The sequence below is a fragment of the Poeciliopsis prolifica genome, unplaced genomic scaffold, assembly GCF_027474105.1.
Source record: "Poeciliopsis prolifica strain line A6 unplaced genomic scaffold, Auburn_PproV2 SCAFFOLD005, whole genome shotgun sequence".
Lineage (NCBI taxonomy): Eukaryota > Metazoa > Chordata > Actinopteri > Cyprinodontiformes > Poeciliidae > Poeciliopsis > Poeciliopsis prolifica.
In genome coordinates this window covers 9,695,543-9,721,466 of record NW_026562380.1, presented here as the reverse complement: position 1 = coordinate 9,721,466, position 25,924 = coordinate 9,695,543, and the positions used below count along the sequence as shown (strand labels likewise).

Sequence of the window (25,924 nt, the reverse complement as noted above, 5' to 3'; positions counted from 1 at the left end):
TATGTGCCCAGTTAAGAAAAGACATTTAGATGTACAGAATATAAAAATCTGGATAACAACACTTCAAGAGACAAGCACAGAAATGTACGCAGCTTTCCCCACTAAGAAATAAAGTTAGATGTAGAAATATAGTTCTAAAGTGCATCTGTTTAAAGACTTGTCAAAGGAAGTCAACAGCGGTCCTATCGAGAAATAAAATGGTAAAGTAACAAAACGTGCAGCAGATATAGAGGAAAACCTACCTACATACATGCAAAGTTTATTTTAAAGACAAAAAGGAATAAACTAAGTAAGAAATACAAAAGACATATTTTCACATTGTCAAGAGGTGATAATTAGTTCTGTGCCATTTCAGTTCACTCTTGAGTGTTCCACACTTGATTATACATAGTATTTATTAAAATTTTAAGTAACCTTGGCAGAGTAAAATAAAACAACAATAATAAAAAAAAGCACACAGTGGTGTAAGTGTTTCTCTTTAAAATGCCTTTGCAGTACATTTTCTCCCTCTCGGTTTGTCAGAGTTGTCCTTCTGTCTGTCCCCTGTAAGTGGTGGCGGACTCTGCGGTTTAGATCTTAGGCAGCTTGGGAGCACTGATAAGAGGGTTGGTCTCTTGCAGAAACCGTCGCCCAGCAGTCTTGTAGTCATAAGAGCAGTCATGTGTCTCGGCGTAACGGTGAGTGGCACAGAAATTGTTTCCACACCTAGAAGAATAAAGATATTACTTTTATTTGCTTTTAACTTTTGTTTTGTTTCTTTTTAATTTAATGTACTTTTTCTCTTTTTTTTTTGCAAGGTACACCATCAAAATTGAAAATATGTTAGGGCCATAAAAACTTTAAATATTGAAAGTATAAAACTTCAGGTTTTCAGAGTGGGAATTTTAGTTCACTTTAAGGGTTTAAGCCAGATCAGCCAAGGTAACTGCAGCCGTTTGTTTTCTTTCAGTAGAAATGTCTGTCGATATCCTCAGATCTCATTAAACTAATAGTTCCCCTCTCCAAACAATCCTGCATGTTTAGCTAACATAATTAGTTTATTTTTTCCTCTGTTGGAGCCGCATGGCATAGTGATGAAGGTCTTCTGAACGTCAGTCAGCAGTCTTCACCCTGATTGTGAAGCCAAACCTTTGCAGATGCTTGAAATAATTAGTTGATTAGTTTGTGACATCATGAGTTTCCAATAATTTACTTTTTTCCAGTAATTACTGACAACTTTTTGCTTTCATTATCTTTAAGCCACAGCCATCAAAATGACATGGAACACAGGCCTGGAACATATCACTATGTGTGAAGATTCAATATGAGTTTCACTTTCTGAGATGACTGGTAAGAAATATTGAGCTTTTCTGCAACATCATCTTTTTTTAATGTACTTTATGAAAACAAATTTAATCACACTTTAGAACAAAAGTCTAAAGTCAGACTTCAGAACTGCTTTTGTTTTAGAGCAAAAGCCGTTCTAAAACTGCTTTTGTTCTGGGTGTCCTGTTTTGTGCACCCAGAAACGCAGCAGTCGTGTTTCTGATCACAACTGGGTGCATGATGTTTACAAGTTGCTGAACCACAAGGTAAGATGAATTGATGCTATGAAATGACAAAACCAATAACTTTTAAAACAAAACGCCCATTTTCCTTCAACAAGACGGCAAATTGAAGGGAACAAGGGAAAGAGAGCTTTGTACAAAAAGGTGTGCCTCAAGGACAAGGTGAAAGACACGAGATTTGCAGTCAGACAGCATTTGTTGAAATCGAAAACAGAAACGGATCTGGGTTGTTTACCTGCATTCGTAACTGGTGGCTAGTCCAGTTTTTTTGCCGCAAAGGAAGCAGTGCTTTGAGCTCTTTTTCTTGGAGCCAGTGGGGGCTTTGACTGGAGGTAGGTGGTATGTTGGAGTGCCTGAGAGCAAAGTTAGCATGTTAGGTACACGTTAGAGTAAAATGAACCACCTCAAAAAAAAAAGAAAAGAAATGTGATAAAATCTTGACCTTGTGGTCTTTTTATAAATTACTTCACGTAAAGTCTACAATCATGCACAGCTTGAAATGATGAGTTTAGACCAGCTTAACCGCAATTGTTAATAACCGTGATTCAAATAGTAGGAGCCAATTCAATTTTAGAGCGATTTTTAAACATGTAGATGAACATAAACTTATAAGTGCTTCCTTGTTGAGGATCACATGTTTGCACATTTTTTTGGCTTTAATTTGCACAATCAAAAATCACTCCGACTTTAAATGAGCACCTACTAGGTCTGTCACAGTAAAATGATGCAAAAAAGTGACTGATAAAAACAACAATAGGCATATCTGTCTCTTCAGAGCTTTCAGGCATCGTGAGAAATGAAAGCAGCAGCTTCCTTCAGCTGTAAACAGGAAGAATAGATGTTGACAACACAAACCAAAAACTGATAACTGTAATACATTCATCTCAGTGCATTTTGGTAAAATTTTTCTCATTACAGATTGCTTTGATCATTTATCCTCCATGTCTTTCAGTGTAAACTAAATATCTATTTAATGTCAATCTCCAAAAACCTCAAAATAAAACACATTTCATCAAAATAAATGCTAACATTTTAGTTGCGGATAGGATTGTTATTTTTCTGGATTTTCACCTGTGTCACGTTGCTTCTGCAACCATCCCTCTTTGAACAACTGCAGCACCAAAGGTTAGGTCTCATATTTTGTTTTTCCACCAGACTCAATTTTATTATTCATTCTGAGGTTCCTTCTATGTACACAGAGAAACTGCCAGGACCATCAGCTCACCAACCTCTTCCACAGTGGAGAAGACTCAAACTTAGATATACATATACACATTTTTTTTTAATTACGAGTTTAAATAAAGTCAAGCAGAACAAAAGTTGGGACAAACCATTTAAAGAGGAACCATGTGTCCATTCAGGCTCCTCCAACAAAGCTGAAGTTTGGCAGCCTGCTTGGCATCTGACTTTTTCCAGGAATGAAAATGAGCATTCTGCTACAGGAAGTCAATTTGTACCTGCCTTGGAGGCATTTCATCAAACTGTTGAAACAGTGAACTGATCCTTAGCTGCCTTGAGCTGACAGCATGGAGGCTGAATGCGATACAGAAAAGATGCACAGTTTTATCCCGAGCTTTCAATCATCTGTCATGGAACGTGCAGTTTCAGCAGGGTTTTGGAAATCTCACAGTTAAAGCTAAGTACCTGTTTTAGAGGTCACCAGGGGATGGATTTAAGACACTACATTTACTTAATGATCAATTGCAGATCGTTCTGTCTTAGGTTAGAAAACACTCCTTGACAGACATTGTAAAATTGTGAACACACTACACAGGATTGAATGTTTCCTCTGCTTCCAATGAAAAGAAATTCAGCTGCAAACAGGGTGAAGGTCAGAAAAATATATTTAATAAAGTCTATTTTGTACTTAGAGAAATTAGACCCAACCTAAATGAGAAAATCTTTGGCTATAGAACTCTGACTTAAAAAGAAAAGAAATCAGTTATTTTAATTAAAGCATGGAAGGACTAAAAACATGGTACAAGATATGACTTCGAAACAAACAGTTTTTCTGGGAGTCTCCAAGAGCTAAGTGGTTGCTCGCACATTTTTCCATAAGTGAAGAAAATCTACCTTACCTAATGTCCCAAATGAACTCATGACTCCTCCAGCTGATGCAAGACAGTTACTGGTCTGAAAACAAAACAAGTACAAAACATGCACAAGTAAAAAATATACACAATTTTATATTTTTGTGCTTTGATTGGTTCTATTATTGTCATTTATATCATTGTGTGATATTAGCAAAACATTCAGTTAGGATTGCAATATATTGTTATATTGATAGAAAATGACCAACACTTCATTTAGCCTTTTTTTTTCTCCCTTTTCTCATGATTTTAGGATTTAGATCAATCCAACTAAATACAAAGTGAGATGCTTTGACTGGGATTTACAATATTCTACTAAATACTACCCCGAGCAACCCAACACATAAACAAAGTTAAGAGAACAGTTAAAACACATCGTCTTTAAAACTAATAAAAAAAAAGAAAAGCTACACGGCTACTAATGATTGTCTGAGCTCACCCTATAAGAAGCTGCAGCTCGGCGCAGTGGCGACATTGGTCTAAAGAGGTCTTCCTGAAGAAACTTGTTGGTAGGGATGGATGGCAGCCTGGAGCCAAGGCCGCTCTGTCCTGAGGCAGTGGCTGCAGGAGGTAAGGTCAGTGCAAAGCCCAGACTCTCTGGAAGGCCTTCTCTGCTGCTGCTGTCTGGAGCTCGGGTGGAGAGCGATGCAAAGAGCTCAGAGTTATTCAGAGACCCTAGCGGCTCCTTACAGGCTTGGTTTACCATCTTAGTGATGCCTCTCGCTTCCCTCTTAGAAATGAGCTCTGGTCGTTTGCCAGGTGACTCTACTTTTACGCCGCGAAGGCGTGTTGGATGAGTTGCAAGGGAGGCAGGAGGATGAGGGGATGTGCTGCCCGACTTCGGCAAGGATTGTGCTTGTAGGTTGGACTGTATGCAAAGTGTTGAGTCAAAAGGCTGAGAAAGGAGTCTGGTTGCTGAAGGCGAAGGGGAGGCAGGTAATGGAGATGGGGGGCTGATATGTACCGACGTGCCAAGCTGGGTTCCATCAGCTCTGCTGGTGAGTGCGTCGCTTGTGCCAAGAGTCCAGGGGCAGAGAGGGGAGGGGGAGTGCGGCAGCTGGTGCTGAGCCCCCACATCAATGGTCTGGTGACCTCCCTCATGCTGAATGGACATATCCAAGCTTAGAGGGTCAGAGAGCTCTCCGAACGACGCCCCAGGCTGGGCTGGTACCACAAGTCCAACCGGCTCCTCCAGTATACTCAGCCCGACTGTCTCCACTGATGGCTCAACAGGGTCAAAAGGGGATTCGCTAGCCCCTCTAGTGCAGAGCGGTGGGAGCTGAGGGTAAACGCAGTCTTTCATCAATCTGCTGCCAATATCCATTCGAGACACTTTCGGAGGAGGGCGGATTTTTGCAAACGGCGGGCACGCCTCCCAGGGTTCCTCCTCCTGAAGCATGTAACATGAAGACGAAGAGAAAGAAGGAGGAGAGCGTCTGTGAACTGTGACGTGGGCAGAGGTTGCAGCAGCAGGGGGAGGAGAGGGGTCAGCAATTGGAGGCAGTGGGGCATTTGTCTGCCAAGGCTGGTTGATCTGTGGGAGGGAGCGAAAGAGGCGATGAAGGTGTTGTGTGCTGGGAGGTCCAAGTGAGCTGGTGCCAGGATGTGGATCAGTAGGCGCCAGCGGCGTCATTTTAACAGACTTCTGGAAGAAGACAAAGAAAGATGCATTTCCAAATGTTATCAGATGATTGTTAAAAGTCACCTGATACACAGTTTGACATCTTGCACTGCATGGAAATGCAACTGATGCTCAGGTTCTCTCTGGGAGGCTCTATGATTCCATCATAATCTTAGAAGAGTTCTATCGCTGCTTAATTACAGCAAAGCTTAAAGCGGTAACAATGTAAATAATTCGGTTCCTGTATAAAAATTGACAGATAAGGAAGAAAATTTACATCAGTAAACCTAAAATGTACAAAGCACCATCATATATGAAGTCACAGCAGAACTTTCATATTTGAAGTTCTCTTGATTAATCTGCTTACTTTAATATTTGACAATCAGCAACACAAAGTATGTTTCCGCACCCAAAAAATGTATTAAAGAAAAAAAAAATATTAACATTTAGATAGGTTTTCTGACCTTTTTATTAAGGTTCATGTCCTCCATCTTGGCTTTAAGCAGCTTCATTTTGGTCATGGTGATTGAGTTCTCCAGGCAATGTTGTGCAGCTGCTGAACTCTCTCCATCCTCCTCAGCATACACATTGTACACTGAGCTACCACTGAAAAACATGGCAAGCACAAAAAGACACTTCCAGTAAGTTACCTAATAATACAAAACTAAAAACACCCGCTTATTTTTCTCTCGTTGAAGCATGTGGTTACTGCAATAGCCCTATTTTGGCTGCTTTTAGCTCCAGGTGTGGCATCTTTACCGTAGAGGATCTCTCGGTGTCTCGTCGCAGGGTCCTGGAATGCAATTAAAAGTAACATTTTGCATATGGCTGAAACACCTTTATATGCAAAGGTATGTGAAGATCACTGAAGATGTGGTGGTGAACTATAAAATCAATGTTCTCTTGTTTGTTTCAAGAAGTTAGGAGCAGTGTTTTTATTTTATCAATGCGGAGTTTCATTTACGTTTAAGCAAGTTAGCAGCAAAAGCAGTTACAAATCCCGATACATGTAAATTGATATTTTTAACTCTAGTATTCCACTGACCTTCCTACAGTGTAGAAGCTTTATAACTGTAATCAACACTGAGTTTCAGTCAACTATTTATAGAGCATCTCAAATGGCAATGAACCAATAAAAAACCAACCTCAGAGACTCAGAGAGGGGAGTCAGGGTCCCGTCTCCCCTGTCAACCACTCGGAAGAAGCTCAGTTGGTCGCCCTCGCGATACACAACAAACGTGACCTGCTTATTTGTTTGGTTTTTGTCCCAACCGTCTTCCTTTGTGCTCTCCATCAAGTCAGCCACTTCCTTGATAGGATCCTCCAAAGTTACTAACAAAAGAAACAAGAGGAGAAGGATCCTGTGATTAGAAATAGGAGAGCGTCTACTCAATACAAGTTATTTATGAAATAGTTAAGATTTCTTTTTAAATGCCATACCCCTCCTGGTGTTAATTGGTCCTCCCCTCATGGCCAAAACAAGCTTCAACGTGCAGCCCTCTGCAATTCTGCAACAGCAGATGCCAAATTTTAATATGTCTACAAAAGAAATTCCACACATTTGCACCAAAAGCTCTGACTCAAAAGAGAAATTCCAAGAGGCGGGGTAAGATCTAGAGGAACCTAGGTGGGAATTTTACAGGGATAGATGCTCTATTCTACTCCTGGAAACCTAAATGTATGCTACAGTGTGATAAAGGAGCCTGGTAAGATTCCACAACAGGCTGTTCATGTGGAAAATTAAGTGACACGCATAACAATACAATCAGCTGCATCCAGCAGAGAACTGAAGGTTGCATGCTGCAAAATGATCAAAGTGGAAGAGCAAGTTCTCTAAATGTCCTCATATGGGGCTTCTCTACAGCTCTGGATTATTTATGTGTGAAACAATCAAGACTCGCACTCCACCCATAACAGCACAAAAGCTTTTAAAAAAAATACATCTGGCAAATGATTAACTGTACAGGTGCCAGGGCTCCAAATGACAGGAAATGTTGATTTACCCATAATCATGTAGACAATGATCATCATCCAGCTCAACATTGTTCCAGATAAGATGCTGCTGTGCAACAGGAATACCTTTATACAGTCAGAGAGAGGGGAGGAGAGAGAACAACCAAAGTTCACAAGGATCGGTTCATGTTTCATTTGCTAGTTCGACTAATGGAGGAAGGCCTTCAGATATGATACATGACTCATGCCTGCCCCCTACAGACAAAATATGGCATCTGCTGAAAAAGTCAACGTGAAAACTAAAATTATCCCCTACTACCATTCACAACTGAAAAGTTAAAGTAATGTAATTTTAAAAGAAAAAAACATATCTGTAAAAATTAAGCTTTTAAATAAATCAGGGTGGCTCAGCAGACATAAATCTAAAGACGTAATAATTATCTACAAGCTGAGAGTGCACAGAACACACAGCTTGAAATGAGATCGAGTGTGTGCATGATCAGGAAGCCCACTGTGTGGATGAACTACTGACTCCATGCTGGGCGTAAGACTCAGTCTCAGGGAGTGAAGAGTGGTTGCTTCATTGCTGAGCGACGTGCGCTGTGAGAGACATCTTAAAAGCTCACACACAGCTTTGTCTTAACTAAAACTAAAGACAGTATGGGAGGAGTCAAGACAGAAGGTGATGTACTACGACAACCTTTACAGGTTAAGATAATCAACACACAAATTCAACAGATTTCTAATACAGTCTAAACAGACCAAACAAATTACATTTAAATATTTAATTAAAACACTATGTTGCAATTTCCTCTTTATTCAATAAAAGCACCTCCTGCTTTTTCAGAGAATTGAGAGACAAACATTTATTTTAGATTTCAAATTGAGCCATGTGAGCCATAATGACAGAGACCTATCAGTACACTGGTGGATGTGCTCACACAACTTGCTGTGCAGAAAAATACAAAACTTGTTCAAACCTGAGAAGGTGCAAGTGTGAGAAGCAAATTTACAACACATGAAAGGGACAAAAAAAAAGTACCTTAGACTACTTTCGAGAGGTGGAAACCTGACTTTATCTCAAGCCAATAAATTGTCAAATTACAAATTATATTTCTTACTGAAAGAACCATTTCACATCCAATTTAACATCACAAGAAAAGCGAGGAAACCAGCAAAATATATATCAAATACAACACTTGTGTATTTTTCATTAGGTCAGTTTTGAAATAGATGATTTAACTATAATTTTTACTTGCAAGAATAAAATAACACATTTTCTGAAAAGCAGACTTGAGTGAGCTTAGTACCTTCCAGCCTCTGGATCTTCGCTTTGACCGAAACCACAGCTTCAAAGGGCAAGACGCGCAGCTCAAAACAAGTTCCTGTCAGGGTTTCTATGAAAAGCTCCATAGTGTCATAGAAGGGAAGCTTATACTGAAAAGCTCCCACGCTGTCGTCATTAAAGAAGGGGGGCTCCTTCCTGTTGGTCATCGTGGGAGAATGCCAGACGCACTTCAGAGGGTTGATGGAGCAGTGAGGCTAACCCACGGTGACGGAGAGGGGGACTGCTCACTCCACTCGTTACAGACGCGCATCATGAAGGACGACTGCAGCTGTGAGTAGAGGCAACAACCAACAAACATCTGTCACAGTGTGCAGGTAGCCCCGTGAGTTTATTAAGTGCGAGCGTCCAATTAATGGCTCCAAAAGGCTCTAAATTAACCTGGTAGAAAGCAACGCACCAATTAGTTAGTAATTAAAGTAAAAGAAAAAAAAAAACAGGGGCCAATTTTCAAGTAATGGTGCAACTGAAAATGTTCACTTCTTTTAGTCTGAAGATAAACACTGATTGACACATCAGTTCAGTATAAAAATATTGCACTGAATTGATATAATCCAAGCAGAATCTGATTTCACTTGGATTTGTAACCACCCTGGGTACTTGCAGCATATTTGCATTTTTTTTCCTATTAAATGGGAAATGTCATTTAACAATAAAAATTTAAGAAGTTTATCCACATAAGCTTGTGTATGTTAAAGAATGCGTCATTCACTTAGAAATCAATGCAAAAGACTTTAAGGAGAGTCGTAGACCTGCTTAAAGCCTGGGCATTTCTATACTGAAGCACATTCAGCTGAGGTTTTCTCTATTCATTTTAGTTTAGGGCCTTCAGTTAATGGTTTAATACTTACTAAGGATATGTAATTCAGAAAAAAAAGAAAAAAAATCACTCTGAAGAGTCATTTGTAGGACAGAGAAATTTAAACTATTGTTCAACTGTTGAGTCATTGAGATATGCCACCTCTGCATGCAACAAGATGCAAATTTCTCATTAAACCTTCAGCAAAGTATTAATGTCTTTGAACAAAATTCAAGAAGATCAGGTGTGCTACATAAGCTCATTGGTGGTATAAAGTGTCCAATGGCTCACCTAACCCTCTGACAGATTATCGTGTGTCTCTTGAATTAAACAATGTAGAATTCAACTACATGATATAAACTGTAAGGACAGCAGACCAGAACACCAGCATGTTCCATTTAGTTTGAGTCAAACAAAATGTTAACATTTGAAATTAGAAATACACATGCCCAACTCATTTGAAGGCAGAATGAGGATTACATTTTTAAATAAAGTATATTATCTTGGTTCAATATGTCTTGCAAAATAGCACCAATTAATGACAGATAAATATTGGGAAGAAGCATAATCATCCCTCATTCCTTATTAAACATTAAAATTTTTAAAGTGTGTGCTATGAAATAATTTAGTACCCATTCATTGGTTCAATGCCATATTAATGGCACTATGTGGCAGCCTTGCTTCTGTCAGACTGCACCAGGGCAGCTGTGGCTACAATCCAGTAGCATCCATCGACAGTGCATGAATGTGTGTGTGAATGGAATGACTCATTCCATTGTAAAGCACCCTATGAGAATTGAAAAGCGCTATAAAAGTCGGACATCAATTTCATTCAGTATTTACTCAATAAAACTGCATAGTATATTGAATCATAACTGCCACAATATCAGTGTCCCGGTGCTGCTTGGAAGCCATATTTTGTAGCTCGTTACACATCATGTACCATGCATTTAAATTCTGTATGTCAATAACGTAGTTGGTCAGCTCGACTGTTCCTTTTGCCCATATCACGTCGAGATCGAGATTTTGGTGACAAGATCTGGACACGAGAGTGAGTTTTAGCACTCTCACTAAAAGTGCTAAAATGCTTGGTAAAAATATTGCAGTGGTGGAAAGGAATGCGTACCAAAACGAGTGGCTAAGGAAAAAGGGATAAATTTCAACTGACAGTAATATGAAGCACTGATACTGAAATACAATGTTTTACCAAGCCTGAGAGGTTTAGAAGTGCTATAAAACATTAAATACAAAAAGTTAACAGTTGCACTTTGAAAATGTACATAAATATAGCTTTCGAACTTCAAAACAGCAGCAGAAAGAATTTCACAAAAGAAATATCCTGTCCTGTAAAATACACAAAATATCTTAATTCTGGAGCCCTTCTAACTTTTAAGGTAACGTGATTTAAAAACTTGTAAGAAAAAAAAAAAGATTAAAAAAAAGTGATTAGAACACATTCTTCTGATGGAGAAACAAATGAAACCAAACACTGTAGAACAACTTTCTGCCAGATCGTCTCTGTGCTGGGACGAGGCCTCAGATATGTCACGGTCGCTGTTGAGCTGAAACAGGCCCGCTGTCTGAAGAACAACGTTGGTCAACTTACAAACAACCGCATCCGTTATTTGCTAAAGCGGCATTTAACGACGGCACAACAAAAACGCAGGGCTCGGTCGCAGCACAAAAGCAGAAGCCACAGGAGGCTAGGCAGGAGGAGGACATCAAAATGTTGCTAGCAGTGAAAAAAAAAATGGAGATGAATGGAGTTCAAACCGTGTCATTGTTATTTCAGAACTCAGAGTCAATGGAAACATTTCACACGGGCATTTTTTAAACGTGCAGTCTTTCATTTAGTTACTTTTAACCCTGAATTTAAATGAATACCGTCATTCAACGCCACTTACCAGTAAGTCCCATCTAGCCGTCGATGCTACAGGCGTTAGCTTCCGTTGCCATGTTAGCCAACAACTCAAACAATGGCTTCCCTTCACGGGCTGCTGCTAGGCTACATTCAACACTGGCTTCGACTCAGTCCTCCTGCTGGAGCCGTTTAGGGCGAAACTACCTTCAGAACTGAGCAACATCACGTATGACCGCAAAACCTAATCACAAAACGGAGCGAAATATACTGATCGGTGAGCGTCGCCGTTGTGCGCTGGTTGGCGACATCTTTTACCTGTCAAAGGGGGCTGAACGACACCTACATGACTCACAGTTGATTGATTATAAAACGAACCAATAGAACGAGACTAAGTGGGCGGGACAACAGGGCATTTTATTATTAGGACGTTGATAAACATAGTGATAAAAAGTATTTAAAAAAATACAATTTTGGCAAATAATCTACCACAGTGCATACAAACCCCCAAAAACAAATATATATATATATATATATATATATATATATATATATATATATATAATTTTATTTATTTTTGAAAGTATGAAAGTATGGTTTACATACTTTGAAAGGGAGGAAAAAATGACACCTCAATAAATGTTAATTCTTCATTAAGAAACGTTCAAATATTTATGTCTAATGTTTTTATTTCCCTCTGGAAAAGTAATTTCACTTGTAGATGAATCTTTTAATCCAATAAACAAATATCAGCAAAGTACCCCTCTGTCCATATGTTGTCTTAACCCTTTTGAAGCATTTCAGTGAGATGCTTCTTGTATCCATCTGCTAATCTGTGACAGCTGAGGAAAGTTTTCCCCACTCCTCACTTTCAGCTGTGAAATGTGTGAGGGGTTTCTTGGATACGGAGTGTTTCAAGTCACACCAATGAGATCAAGGTCTGAGCTTAGGCTTTTTGTTTCTTAATTCTAAGCCAGTCTTCATTATGTTATGACTTATTGTGATGTTGCATGGTTCAGTGCTACAATAAAATAGTCTAATTTTCTCTGGTTCCTGCTCAGGGAAAATGAGCAGGAATGTATCATCATTCATAATACATGATGATACATACCATCATGTATCATGATGGTATGACTATACCATTATGATGATACCATCATAATACATGGTGTTATGATTAATACCTGGTATTAATCATACTGGTGAGGTGGCCAGGTGCAGCAAATCCTCCCTAAAACTGACATTTTCAACTCCATACTTCATAGTTGCTATGAGGCTTTTTCCTGGATTGTTGTCTTTGGTTTCTGATGCATGAAAAGTTCAATTTTAGACTCACCTGTCCTCAGAAACATGACTTCTAAAAGTTCTGGTCTTCATCTGTTTTTTTCTGTGACAAACCTTAGTTTGTCACACATCATGTGCACCTGTGTCTGATTTTAGCGGAACATGAAAGTCCTTATCTATTCCCTACCACAAATGGCATTTCAAATAATATTTATTTTTGCTTTTTGTGTGGACATGTTATAAAACCACACAGACTTTCTTGATTTTAATGTTTACTGCTGTTATAAAAAAAATAAACCATTTATTGGATTCAACAAATGCCAAAATACTCCCTTGCTCTGGAGTTAAAACAAGAAAAGCAATGATCGACCTGGAAATAATCACACATAATTCAAGTAAAATATGTTTCATTTTAGTTATTAAAAAAAGCATCATCTTTATCATCACAGTCAAAGTTAGGAAATGAAGGAACTTCTTAAAAACATTGTCAAAATTGACTAAGACGGTCAGAATGATATGGCACAAACCTAAAGACATAACATCTCACGTGGCAAAGCCAAACAAATCGATATAATTTCTGCAGGCCTCAAGACTAAGCATAATGTATGCTTATAAAGTGCTATTATGTATTATAAAGACTAAACAGCTATATTGACTATGATGCCAGAATAATTTTGGAAACTCCATTGAAAGATGAATGGAATTGTATTAATTACAGTCTTTGTCAGACAAAAAAAATAAGCCACATATTGATATGATGTTATAGCAATAAATATTCTATCAACAGTGTATCATATCTTTTCTTGATCACTTAATAATGAAGCAAAAAAAAAAAAATCCACAATTTTACAAATTCCAGGCCACTCAAAGACATCAGTTCCCACCCAGAATGTTAAGTGGGTCATCAAATATGTCACTGGAATCTGGTGCGGTAGTGATTTCCTTGGCTGGTGGAGTTTTCTTTGATTTATCAGGAGCCTTCGGCACCGGCTTTGCTGTGCTTGTTGTAAAAAGGTCATCTTTGAAGGGCAAAGAGATATAACAATGTTAAAATATGACAAATAAAAGGTGAGCACTCAGCAACACGGGTGATCTTTAGAAAGCATATGGTGGCAGGCAAAAGTATTAAGTTTTGTATTTTTACATTTTGTCATGTTCAAACCTCAAACATATGTTATAGAGATTTAATACAACAGATCTACACAAAGTAGTCCGTAATTGTTAGCAGTTGCGCCATTTGCTTTCTACTTTTGGATGACAGACTGAAAGGTGCTCTAGATGACGCTTGAAAGCTTTAAAGATTGTTGCTTAACCTAATTGTGCTTTAAACTACCGTACTCAAGTTCTTTCCTTAGTTTTTGTGATGTTTGTTCTCCAATGTTTCCCAACAAACCCCTGAGCCCTTGACCAATCAATTGGACTGAGATTAAATTACACATTTGCTATTTGTGTGACTTCCCTCTTGTTTCACTAAATTTCATCCTTCGGTGACAGAGTAAAAAGAGCTGAATAAAAATGTATGCCTCACTTTTCAGACTTTATGACACTTATTTATCCACCATTTCATTATTACCCACTACTATGCTATGCTCACACAAAAATCCGCATAAAATATATTGACATTTATGATTATATTCTAAAAATGTGAAACACTTTGGAAAAGCATTTTAAATGTGTGACAAGCATCACTGTTGCTTACCCATGTCGTCATCAAATATTGACTTCGTCTCTCCCTTTAACTTGGACTTCGGTTTTGGTTTAAATGTGTCTGTCAGGTCAGCAAAAATGTCTACATCATCGTCAAACAAGGCAGCGTCAATGCTTTTCTCTTTGAGCTTCTTGTCAACTTTAGGCACAATGGTGACTTCATCCTGTAATACAAATTCAGACAGGAAAAACAGGAATCAAATCCACTCTGGCACAGATAAACCTCCATACATTTACCACAAACAAAAAAATAAACCTACCTGAAAAATGTTCTGTGTCAAAAAACTACTGCCATTCTTGATTTCTTTGTTAGTTTTGGGTGTGGCAGTGGCACTGCTGTTAAGTCCAAATAAGTCATCATCGTCGTCTTCCATAAAGGGTGAGACTTTAGCTTTCTTTGTTACCGCACGTGGCTTAACATTTTGGAAAAGATCATCAGTGTGCGTATCAAATATAGAGGAATGTTGACTGGGATCCACATCCTTCTTAAGTCCTGCCCCACTACTGGCCTTTGGCTCTATGCTTTTGGGGGTTTCTCTGGGTGAGGGATTGTTAAAGACGGTTTTAGGCCCAAAGAGACCATCTGAGTCAAAGAGGTCATCTTCTTCTAATGGTAGTTTCTTTGTGCTGCTGCTGTCCTCACTGGAGTCTTTCGTTCCTGCTTTTGTCGATGCTGGCAATGACAGCACATTGGGTCTGGAAGAGCTTTGAGAAGATGAAGGCTGTGAAGGTAAAGGCTTTGGTGAGGTTGATGCTTCGGATGAGGAATGAGATGTTGGGTCGATTGGCATGCGGTCGGATTTGTCTGAAGGGGGCAACGCGAAACTGGAAACACTGGGATTTGGCCCAAAAATATCTTCCCCTCTGCTCTGATCTGTGTCCCCTATCGACTTTTTGGCAGCCTGCTGCCTTGCCGCTCTGGACTGGGGTCTCCGAAGAGCCGAACCTTTTGCACGGCCCTGCAAGGGTAGGGAGATTTTAGCTACTTTCGGAGCAGAGAAGATAAAGAGACAACAGTACAGAAAGTGTCCAACTCAAAACCCACCTTGTGAGCACTTTGCAGAGTCGTGACCTGGACTGGTGTATCAAAGCTGACCCCCCCTTCACTTTCCTCATGTCCTCCTATGGGGGTTGAAACAGGACTGGGGCTCAGGCTGGAGCTGGATACCCCAGAGGAAGAGCTCAGAGTCCCTGAGATGCTGGAAAGACCTCCAGGGAGCAAAGCAGCAGGGTTGATCATCAGACTGGCCTGGACATAAAAATAAAGAAATCATTTTTTAATTTTAGAGAAGCTGCGTAGATTCTTTTTAAGATGATTTTACTTCAAGCAAGAAAATTCAAACTAATAATACAAATTTGTATCACTTCTCTAACTTGTAAGTTCCTCTATGTGGTTCAGAGAAAGGAGAAACCAGGACTGAGGATGAAAATGGTGCAAGAGCAACAATGAACAGCAAGAACTGCTGAAACTGCAAAGACCAGCAAGATAACTCATCTTCATAAGTAAAGTCAATCTGCAAAGTTTGCGAAAAAGCAGATGGAAAAAAATATGTAAAAGTAGCAATGATAAAGCTCTTCCCAGAAGAGGAAAATAAGAGAAAAAAAAAAAATAGGTCAGTATTAAAGGCTTTTGATTCAGTTAAAAAAGGAAATTACTTGAAGTTTCCCAATCCTTGATGAGGAATCTTTAGGTTTTACAGGGCTTGGTGCTGGTTTCTGTGTGGTCAGATTACAGCAGAATCAAAATTGTATCCAACATAACATTTGTGTTTTCTTAAAAAAAAAACAAGACAAAACAACAACAAAAAAACGATCATACAATTGAGAACAGAACAAAACAAAAATAATGTTTCTAAATTAGTAAATAGTTGCCACAGTTTTGTAGTATGGAACTGAAAAAAATCAAAACTAATCAAAAACACAAATTCAGCCCACCTGAATCTCTGAAACAGGATCAGGGCTTGCAAGTGGCGCTTTATCAAGAGGTTTGCTTGATTTCTTTGCTACTATCTATATAAAAAGGGAAATAAATGGTTGGTATTTTTTTTCTAAGTGTTAAAAAATTAAAATCCAGTGTTTCATAAAAACATATAGCTTGGTTGTTACCGGAGGGGGTGGAGTTGCCTCGACTGAGCTGAAAATGTCATCTTCGTCATCGTCTGAAAACAGATTATGTGCTGCTGGTTTCATCGGACTGACTTTAGAACTCTGAAAATAGACCGAGGAGAAAAAAAAGAAAAAGTTTTTTTTTTTTTTTTAAACATACAATGAAAAACATTTGCAACTAAATACAGAATAAAATATTGTTTCCAGAGTAAGCAAAAACACAATGTTGAACACAAACATGTTCATGACAAGTTTGGCTTTTGAGAACTTTGAAGAAGTAATGTCGTTAAATGGCAAATGCAACCATACAGCCTTTGGAGACACTTTTTACTTTATGCAGTAAAGCGGTATGTGATGATGTGAAAAGTCAAATTTCTTGAGAATTCTGATTCTCAAGAGAGAATGCAATTGGTGCCAAATTTTATTTCACAACAATATAACAAAGAATGTGAATCAGTTCGTAGTGGAAGAGTAAATATAGTTTAGAAGGTTTAAATAATAATAAAGCTAGTTCTTGTTAAGAGTGAACTTGCAAAACAATGCAACCAATGCACTGACCTCAACTTTTGTTGTGGCTGCAAAAAGATCAACATCAGGGTCGTTGTCCTTCTGCTGCGTTTGACTGAACAGCAGCTCTTCGTCCTGGAAAACCCCTGTGCTCTTTTTCTGCTGTTGCTCCTCTGCAGGCTGCAGAAAATGTTTACATTTCAAATGCAGAAGTAAAACAAAAATGCAAATGCACAAATTTTCCCATATTCTCTCTTCTACTACAAGGCAGACAAACCTCTGGTGTCTTTCCTGCCGTGGGCTTACTGGCTGAGAATATTGGGACGTTCCATTCTGATTCGTCTTCGTCATCCTCATCAAACAGACTGACTGCTTTTGTTTTGCCTTTGTCTTCCTTCTTTTCATCGGTCCTAAACATTGGTGGTGGGGTGCCTTTGGAGAGGAAAAGGTCATCCTGGTCATCTTCCAGAGGGCCCTTCGTCTGCTTGCTGCTGAGAACGTCAATGCCACCAAAGAGACTGACTGCTCCAGCGGGCTTCTTTCTGATTTCAGCGCTCTCCGGTGACGGCAGCGCTTCAGGTTTATTTTCAGCTGATTTCGGCTGCACCGGCGGTGTGTCCTTTGCTGGGGTCTCTGAGACCAGCACCTGCTCTGGCTTCGAGGAGGATCGCGAAGTGGCAACAGGCGTCTGGGAAAATTACAGATAGTAGAACAGTTATATGTGGAGGATGCAGAAAAACGTGAACTTTCAAACATAAGAACTGCTATCCTGTAAAATGTGTCTTTGACGAACAGTTCATGTTTGTAAGACCACGTGTCATACCAACTCATTATCATCATCTACACCAGTTTGTTATACTAAAGTCTTGTCTTGTTGATCTGAGTGAAAGTGCTCTTGTTTAAATATTCTTTTTGGCAATTTAGAAATATAAAACATAAGACAGTTCTACCTTCAAGAATAGTTTATTTTCCTGATTTCAACTAAGAGTCAAAATAATTGTTTTTTCCCCCCAAAATTTATGCATCAATCATGCATAAGCAATGAGTTTAAGATTTTTGCTCACTCACGTTTGTTGGGGCTTCTGAGTTTGTGTGAACTGCAGGGTTATTGCCAAACAGAGATTCTTTTCCTTCATCATCTCCCTCGTCTTCAAACAAGAGAGCAACCCTCTGGGGCTTCTTCTGACTTCATGAAGGCAACAGAACAAGACGATGGGTAAATAGATGTTTAAGTACAATCAAAGTTGCAATACAACTTGAGCCAAACAAGATCTGCTTTGTTTTCAGTTTATAAATTAGTTAAGTTATTTATAACAGCATGTACCTCGACGTCTTTGTGTCGGCAAACAAGTCATCATCATCCTCGTCGTCAAACAAACTGCTCTCCTGAGGTATTTTAGTACTTGGGAGATTCGATGGGGCACTAGTGCTGGTTTTCATTCCTCCCGTTTTACTCTCCACCTTTGATGAGCTGCTTTTTGGACCTATCCATTGATCCTGCCATTTCAGAAAATTACATATTTCAAATTCAGAAAAATCCTGGTTAGCGAGTAGAAAATATTACCTTAATTATCCACATACCTCGTCGTCACTGAAGAGAGAACTGGATGCTGGTTTGGTGGGTGGTGGGACAGAGTCTTTAGCTTGAGATGATTTAACTTGAGATTTGGCTGTAGACGCAAAAAGATCCTAAAAGTCAAAGTTTAACATGTCGTGAGGTCAAATACAACAGGTCAGATTTCATTTTTTGCTGTAATGAAACAGTTTTCACCTCTTCTTCCTCATCATCAAATAAGGACAGGGGGCTCTTGCTGGTTTTACCCAGACTTGAAGGGTCAGGCTTAGATTGACTCTTGGTGACTCCAGGAAATAACTGCCGCCAACAAAAGAATATCAAGCGTTATCGAAATGCTTTGTGAGATTTATCTCTTCTGACCATTTTGTTTCTACTGCGAACGTTACCTGAGGCTCTTCATCATCAGAGAACAGGCTTGTACTATGAGGTGATTCTGTTGGCTTGACTGGAACTTTTACAACATCAGCAGCAGGAACAACCTGAAGTTCATAAATGTAAATAAAATACAAAAAAAAAAATTGAGTTGTGAAATTATACTATTTATTGAAGAAATTAGGATTTAACCCTTAACAAAAAAAAAAAAACAGCCTCAGCAGAGAATTAGTCTCATTTTAAAGAGATTCACAGGTTGGTTTTCTTGTCAAAGACAACATGTAAAAATTACGGATGTGAACAAAAAAATTTAGACAATAATGCAATGGCTTAACACAATATTTCCTAAGATGTGAAATGAAATGTGAAGGTTTTCTCCTCTCTTCTTGATATGATTTCTGCTTTGCAGAATAATGGGGTGAATTTTACACACAACCTTTGTCACGCACAATCTAATTCCAGATGGTGTCCCTCAGGGCTCAATTCTTAGTACTGTTCTTCATGTGCACTGTCCCTTGACAAATAAATGGTAATTATTTTGAGCTTATTAAATAAAATCGATTAAGTAAAATGCATTTACTTAAATCCAAGTTATTATTAAATCTATTTGAGCGTTTTAATGTACGGTTATTGCTGTGCTATAAACATTTGTTTGTGGATCAATGCACAGCCTTTTGAAAACGTCTCTATAAATCAGATGTAGCGAAGATCAACAAGTTCAATTAAAATTTGAATCGTCTTAGGTGCCTTACTATTTTCCCTCACGATTAGGTTGTATTACTTACGTAGAGAATTTAAATTCTTCTACATTTTATCCAGCGTCTACTGAAGAAGCCGCAAGTTTTAGCAGAAAAACCAACCCTAACATTGTGACCATTGAAGACAATGGAGCACTTTTAGATTGAAATTCTGACATTTTGCGAATGAAAACAAACTAAATTGATGTGTGTTAGGACTACGAAGGGAAACAATAGTCTATCCAGACCTCTTCAAGTTTCTCAGAGTCCTCGCTGGTAGACGTTTGCCGTTTTTTCAAGCCCTCGCTTAGCAGGCTTTTAGTTGCAGGACCAAACATGGAGATAGCCCCAGCTGGCATCTAAACATGAGATTGACCGTCACATGGCGACACACAGAAAAACACAACATGCAACACCAGACATTTCTTAGAAAGAATGTTTTTTCATTTACTTTTTTCTCTGGAGGTTTATGTTTCTCCTCCTCGGACTCCTTCTTGCTTTGGGTTGGAGTTGCCGCTTTGAACTTGCCACTGAATATGTCCCCATCATCATCTTCATCGTCAAAAAGGTCAATTGAATTTTTAAGCTTGGCTTTCTCCTGTACAGCTGGAAATAAAATAAATAATCAAGCCAAAATCCCATTGTAATAACTGCAGCACCACTTAGGCGCCTCTTTCATTCACTTACCAGAGTCTGACTTTTTCGGGGTTTTACCACTAAAGAAATCATCGTCTTCGTCGTCATCAAACAGTCCCCTGACTCCACCACCACCACCACCAGCAGCTCCAGTGTGAGTTTGTGTGGGAGCTGTTTTGGTCCCGACACCAGGGGTCCCATTTTCTTTTCTCTCCTCTGAGTCAGAGATTTGTCCAGAACCAAATAGGCTGTTATCTGATTGGAGAAAGTTTGTTTCAGTACAATAAAGCATATAAAAAAAAAAAAGGTTGCATGTTACTATTGAGATCGCTTCTTCTACCTGGAAATATGGATACGGCACCAGCTGGAATCTTCTTATCAGCTTTACGAGATTCTGAACAGCAAAATAAATGTTAATCTCAATCTGTGTTCACTTTAAAAATTAATCGATTTGTATTTCTAGTTTTTACCTGCAGTTTGCGATGTGCTTTTTATCTTTTCATTCATTACTCTTTTCTCCTCCGACCCAGGTTTTGGCGCCTCAGAGAAAAGATCTCCCTGTATGATGCAATAGAACCTGGCACATTAAAATCTGATCCCAGCACTTCCACGATGCAGATACAAAACAGGAAATAAATCACATCACCTCGTCATCGTCGTCAAAGAGGCCCTTTCCTCCACTGAAGAGGCCGCTCTTTCCTCCAAATGGGGAGAAGTTGTCATCGTCGTCGTCATCATCGTAATGATCCTCCATCTTGGGAGGCTTAAACATGTCATCGCTGTCCTCCTCAGCCGCTGGTAAATTTTAAATGAACAGTTTAAGTTTGGTCGGTTTGTTGCGAAAACTCTAAAGGAGCATCTAAACGCAAGGCTGAACAGGAATGATGATGACTGTGTCCTACCCTGTGGTTTTGCAGGCTTTGGTTCTTTTCTGCCTTTACTCTTCTTCTTAGATGCTAATGCTTCAGCATAATGAAATGGTAGAAACAAAAGATCCATCAACATGCACATGTAAAAATGGAAGACGTGTGTGAAGTGCACTTGATGTTGACTCAAACAAGCGTTTTCATGCCAGGTTTTTGCTAAAATAAAACACAGCTAGCCTCATCAAAAACAGGTGCAAATGGTCGCCCAGAAATGATCATAGGATAGGTATATGGGATTTATGAAATGGATAACACAAGCAAAGCAAACAATTGGATGTTGATAATCAATAATTCAAAACTTTAGCTCACTTCTATAAATAAACAGAACTTTATTTATTACTCTGTAATTTTGTAAATAACTGTGTCCTAGATTAATCTTACCACGATTTGTGTGAAAATGACCAAACATGATTGATACCTGAGGACCAACGAGATGAAGGAATGGAAATCTACAGTGGGTGATGTCGTGTGCTGGTAGCTGGTAATGACAGGAACTTACACGCACGATCTCCTTCAGGCCGGGTCATTTGTTCCCCTTTGATTCGGGCGGCTAACTCATCTGCAAATGTGAACTCGCCTGTGTTCTGTGACAATCAAAATATCAGATGTCATTCTTTTTAGAAATAATCTGAATTACCCAACACTTAAATTATACTTTCCCATTTCAAATACTTCAGGTCTGTACAAAATTAATATTTTGTGTGATCCAGCTATACCTTTGGAGCATCATCTTCATCTGATTTTTCAAATAAGTCTGAATCCTCCTCCTCCTCTTCTTCAAAACTAACCATAGATGACTTCTAGATCAAATTGATGGAAAATGGAAAACTTAATTGGTTTGGAGGTGAAGTTATTGTTTATATGGAGATAGAAAAATTACTTAAGTTACCTTTTGAATATTATTGTGAGCTTCAGGCTCCTCCTCAGAAACGTCATCATCTGAATTCTGTTCAAAAAGAAAAAAGGAATGTTTTTCTATTAAATGTTTTTGAAAATTAAAACCATAAGATGCTCAATAATAAGGGAAATATCTCACAAATTCTTCTTTGTCATTTTCACTGTCAACGACGCTGTCCCTGTCGCTGTCAACCGATAATTCTGAAAAATGACAAAGGTTATTGATGTCAAGCTGAGGTACAGACAGAGCGGCTGTGAGAGTCTTACCGTCACTTGACAAGTCACCAAGCCCAACATCATCCTGCTCCATGAAGGCTTGAGAGCCAATTAGATACGGAAGTGGCCTATCCACATAGAGATCCTAATACGAAAATAAGTTACACCCAAACTTAATTACACTGATCTCATCACATGTATTCTAGTCAAAACTGCAATACTTGTCTTTTGCGATTATTGCGCTTCAGAGGAACAGCACACCTTGGGTTCCAGGATGGCCTCTACTCTGTCCAGGATCTCCTCGTCCTCTGAGTCAGAGTTCCCTGCCTTGATGTCCAGATGCTCAAACGCCGACTCCAGTACTTTCAGCCCATAACTCACAGCTTCCTGCATCTTGGGGATCAACTCTGCCTCTTTTTGCTCTCGAGTCTTTTCCTGAAGTTCAGAGATGAATGAATAAAATGTGAAAATACTTGCACAAGCAGTTTCAGACTTAATTATTTTTCACATTTTGTCTTGCCAATATTAAGACGTCAATGTAATTTAGTAGGCTTTCAGCTGCTTGATCAACACAAAGTAGCACATAATCATGAAGAGAAAGCAAAATGAGACATGGGTTCATTTTCTCTCCAGTTAAAAAAGGAAGCATGACTTGCTTTTGTATTTAGCTCTGCAAACAATACACCTCCATAAAATTAAAATCTAGTGCGACAAATGCTTTCGGATGTTCAGGAATGAGTAATTTATTCACTCATAAGCACAGCTGTTTAGTGAATTATCATATATGTTTATTTTTCCATCAGTGAACAAAAGTAAAGGCAAAGGGGAAAAAAAGCATAGAAGACCTTTAAAGCAGGGTTAGTCAAGCAAATACCTAGCTGTTAGAAAATAAAGTAAGAATTACAGTAAAACTGAAACAGTCCTCCCATTTTGCAATACTTAGTATTTTCCTATTACATAAAATTCCAGTACAATAAATTTACATTTGTCTTTGTAAAGTGACAATCTGTGAAAAGCTCAAAATTGTGTACTCAATAAAAATGAGAGAGATTAGCAGGTTTGTGCTGTTACCTGTTCAGGCTGCTTCTCTGAAGCATCAGCCTTGGGCATCGTCTCCTCCACCTCCTCATCATACACCCTCTGTTACAGAACAGGATACACTCAATCATGTGTTGTCTACCTAGAAACTCCTCTGGCTCAAAAGGAGTCGAAAAATACCAATGTAAATTTAAATTGGGCGAATGCTATTAAGGAATTTATGAGATACATTACATTTTCTATAAATTGTGTATTAGAGAGCATTAAAAAGTCATTGAAGACGGAGTGCAGGCGGCTGTCTGTGGCCTTTGTGTCTCGGATAAGGCTGTCCAACTGCTTTTCAATCTCATGCGTCTTTGACAACATTCTCTGCGAAAAGTCTTGGAGGAAAAGGAAGAGCTGCGAGATAAAAAGAAAAAGCCGTTATGAAAACAGGATCCTCTGATTTCACAACTTTCTCAAGTACTGTTTCACTGATGCTTCAAAATTACAATACCATTTCTAGCTTACCCCCGAGTCGGCTGCTAAGGACCAGTTGGCACTTTGTTGTCGGATCTCCTCAAGACTCCATGGCCTCTCCCACACCTGAGCATCTTCGCTAAAAGCCTCACTTCGGCTTGGGCCATTTGCAAATCCATTTGGCAAAGTACTCATCTGGAATCAAATAATTTGTTGTGATAATGGAAATCAATAATTCATGTAGGCTTTTAAACAACTATCAACACATAAGGAGCACAAAACTAAACAGAAAATTATCTTTAGTATACATTTGTACTCTAAACGAGCACAGGTTTCCTGTATGAGGAAATAAGAGCAAAAATGCAAATTGGAATGAATGTTTCCACTGACAAAGACTTTCTGAAAGTGAGTTTCACTGCCTATAACTACCTTGACACAAGTACCACTTATGTATGACACTAAATAATCAGTTTCAGTTGCATATCTTTTCTTCATAGTACCTTCCCTTTAACATCTTATCACATTAAAATTACAAAGCTCAAAGCATTTTATTGGGATTGTGCATAACAGACTGATGGAAAGTTCCCCCAGTACATAACTGTAAAGTGGAAGAAAAATGATTGAAACACATTTTACAACAACAACAAAAAAAAACTTGTGCTTTCCAATTCAGTTTACATTCTAAAAGTATTGATTCTGATACCCACATAAATGCCAGAACAATCAGCCATATTTAGTCCACCAGTGGGTAATTCAGTCTCAGTGTTTACAATTATTTATAGTACCATTTTGTGAGGTTTATTAAAGAACAGCACACTAAAGAACAAGGACACAGTGGTGTCTCTGAATCTTTGATTAGGTTATAATATAACATCAAGCTCTAAATTTCTCACATAGCACTGGTCAATCCATCATTCAAAAATGGAAAGAATATGACACAACTGCAAATCTGCAATAGTCACTCAACGAAGCTGAAGAACCTGGCAAGGAAAGTATGACTCAGAAAAGCAACAAGAAGGTCTGTGGTCACCCTGGAGGAGCAGCAGACAGCTAAGAATGACAACACAACTTACTTTAATGCAAAAGTGGAAAACTAGTCAAATCACCATAAAGCATTGTGGGGGCAACATTGCGCTATGGTAATGGTAATTTTATTCAATACAGCCAAAAAAGGTAGTCAGATTTGATGGAAAGATTAATGTAGCCAATTGCAGCACAATCCTCTAAGGCAGTCCTTGTCAATTCCAGACCTCAGGCCCCCTGCTCTGCATGTTTTAGATGTGCCTCTATTCCAGAGCAGCTGATTCAAATGACTGCATGACCAAGAAGCCTGTTAAAGCAGATTCAAACTATAGGGGTGTCATTACTTTTACAAAAAACACTATATGCTGCTCTGTCAGAAAGTGAAACCTATCCTGACAGCCAGATGTGTACAAGGGGGTGAGGAAAACAACCTAAGAGCATAACATAGAAGTTAAGGACAGTGATGTCACAGCCAGGAAGTTCGTCATTGCTCGTCCAAGCTTTACAAGCAGAAAGAGTTCAGCTGTGGGGTCAAAGGTTTAAACCACTTTAAAATAAATTACATTTAAAAAAGATAACTACTGAAGAGATTATTAGCATCTTTAACATGCGCATGTGAAACTAGATAATTGACCAAGTTTGTCACAAAAACAAAACTGCATGCATTAACTAAAACTACAAAGACAGAGCAACCTTACCGAAGAACACGGTTCAGTTATTGTAGTGATTTGGTGCTTTTAGTGTCACCCAAAACAAATATTGACTTGTGAATTCCCATGCATGCTATAAACAGTTTAACTGGTAATGAAACACGACAGCAGTGACTTTATAGTGACGTTGCTAAATTAGCGAAATGTAATTCATTACGTCCCCCATGAAGTTTCCAGAATGAGTTTTTTAAGGGAAAGCGGGGAGGAGGAGGACCGTTTGGCTAAGCTAGCACTTAGCTAGCCAACGTCAACACTGATGTTCCGTGTAGCATGAACGGATACACGCGGCCCCACGCTTACCTTGAATGTCTCCCGTCAAGAGCTGCCCAGGACGGACAACTGCGGTCAGAAACGAAGAAGAAGAAAAAATAAAATAAAATCAGATCGATTATGCAAAATTTGGCCTTTCCCTCATTGGTCTTCTGACAGGTCAGCCATATTCTGTCTGCAGACAGTCACCTGACTGGCGTTGTATAGCAACCGAGTAGAGAGGGGCGGGGCGGAACAAACCAACAAT

At 38.9% G+C, this 25,924-nt stretch overlaps 2 protein-coding genes across 6 annotated transcripts; both read right to left on the bottom strand.

Annotated features, from left to right (window-relative positions):
- Positions 1-377: 377 nt before the first annotated feature.
- Positions 378-11,588, bottom strand: zfand4 (zinc finger, AN1-type domain 4). Its single transcript, XM_055029648.1, has 10 exons — positions 11,260-11,588; positions 8,522-8,827; positions 7,262-7,337; positions 6,699-6,766; positions 6,404-6,590; positions 5,723-5,864; positions 4,077-5,282; positions 3,626-3,680; positions 1,783-1,900; positions 378-705 (listed from the first exon to the last, which is right to left on the bottom strand). The coding sequence occupies exons 2-10, from the start codon at positions 8,703-8,705 to the stop codon at positions 570-572; spliced, it is 2,172 nt and encodes a 723-aa protein (XP_054885623.1). The 5' UTR covers positions 8,706-8,827; positions 11,260-11,588; the 3' UTR covers positions 378-569.
- Positions 11,589-12,887: 1,299 nt separating this feature from the next.
- Positions 12,888-25,853, bottom strand: washc2c (WASH complex subunit 2C). 5 transcript variants are annotated; one of them, XM_055029690.1, is made up of 31 exons: positions 25,708-25,853; positions 23,726-23,869; positions 23,450-23,614; positions 23,249-23,317; positions 22,439-22,612; positions 22,229-22,322; positions 22,101-22,162; positions 21,954-22,010; positions 21,781-21,864; positions 21,564-21,648; positions 21,041-21,100; positions 20,785-20,933; positions 20,609-20,696; positions 20,479-20,532; positions 20,190-20,393; positions 19,954-20,108; positions 19,751-19,861; positions 18,780-18,872; positions 18,589-18,690; positions 18,399-18,506; positions 18,142-18,314; positions 17,886-18,003; positions 17,095-17,505; positions 16,869-16,997; positions 16,311-16,412; positions 16,140-16,214; positions 15,861-15,920; positions 15,250-15,453; positions 14,465-15,163; positions 14,197-14,368; positions 12,888-13,516 (listed from the first exon to the last, which is right to left on the bottom strand). In XM_055029690.1, the coding sequence occupies exons 2-31, from the start codon at positions 23,867-23,869 to the stop codon at positions 13,371-13,373; spliced, it is 4,347 nt and encodes a 1,448-aa protein (XP_054885665.1). In that variant the 5' UTR covers positions 25,708-25,853; the 3' UTR covers positions 12,888-13,370. The 5 variants fall into 5 exon arrangements, with proteins under 5 accessions (XP_054885665.1, XP_054885666.1, XP_054885668.1 ...); XM_055029691.1 differs by lacking the exon at positions 15,861-15,920; XM_055029693.1 differs by lacking the exon at positions 19,751-19,861.
- Between the last annotated feature and the right edge of the window lie 71 nt (positions 25,854-25,924).

Bases quoted from the DNA above. Each gene is read 5' to 3' on its own strand.
- zfand4 (XM_055029648.1), bottom strand. From the start codon at position 8,705: ATGACCAACAGGAAGGAGCCCCCCTTCTTTAATGACGACAGCGTGGGA. The intron at 6,591-6,698 runs GTATGGCATTTA...TTCTTTTGTTAG, and splicing joins ACCAATTAACACCAGGAGGG to TAACTTTGGAGGATCCTATC. The intron at 5,283-5,722 runs GTCAGAAAACCT...GTCTTCTTCCAG, and splicing joins ACATGAACCTTAATAAAAAG to AAGTCTGTTAAAATGACGCC.
- washc2c (XM_055029690.1), bottom strand. From the start codon at position 23,869: ATGAGTACTTTGCCAAATGGATTTGCAAATGGCCCAAGCCGAAGTGAG. The intron at 18,691-18,779 runs GTAACGTTCGCA...TGTTGGCGGCAG, and splicing joins CTGATGATGAAGAGCCTCAG to TTATTTCCTGGAGTCACCAA. The intron at 14,369-14,464 runs GTAGGTTTATTT...TTTGTATTACAG, and splicing joins TGACACAGAACATTTTTCAG to GATGAAGTCACCATTGTGCC.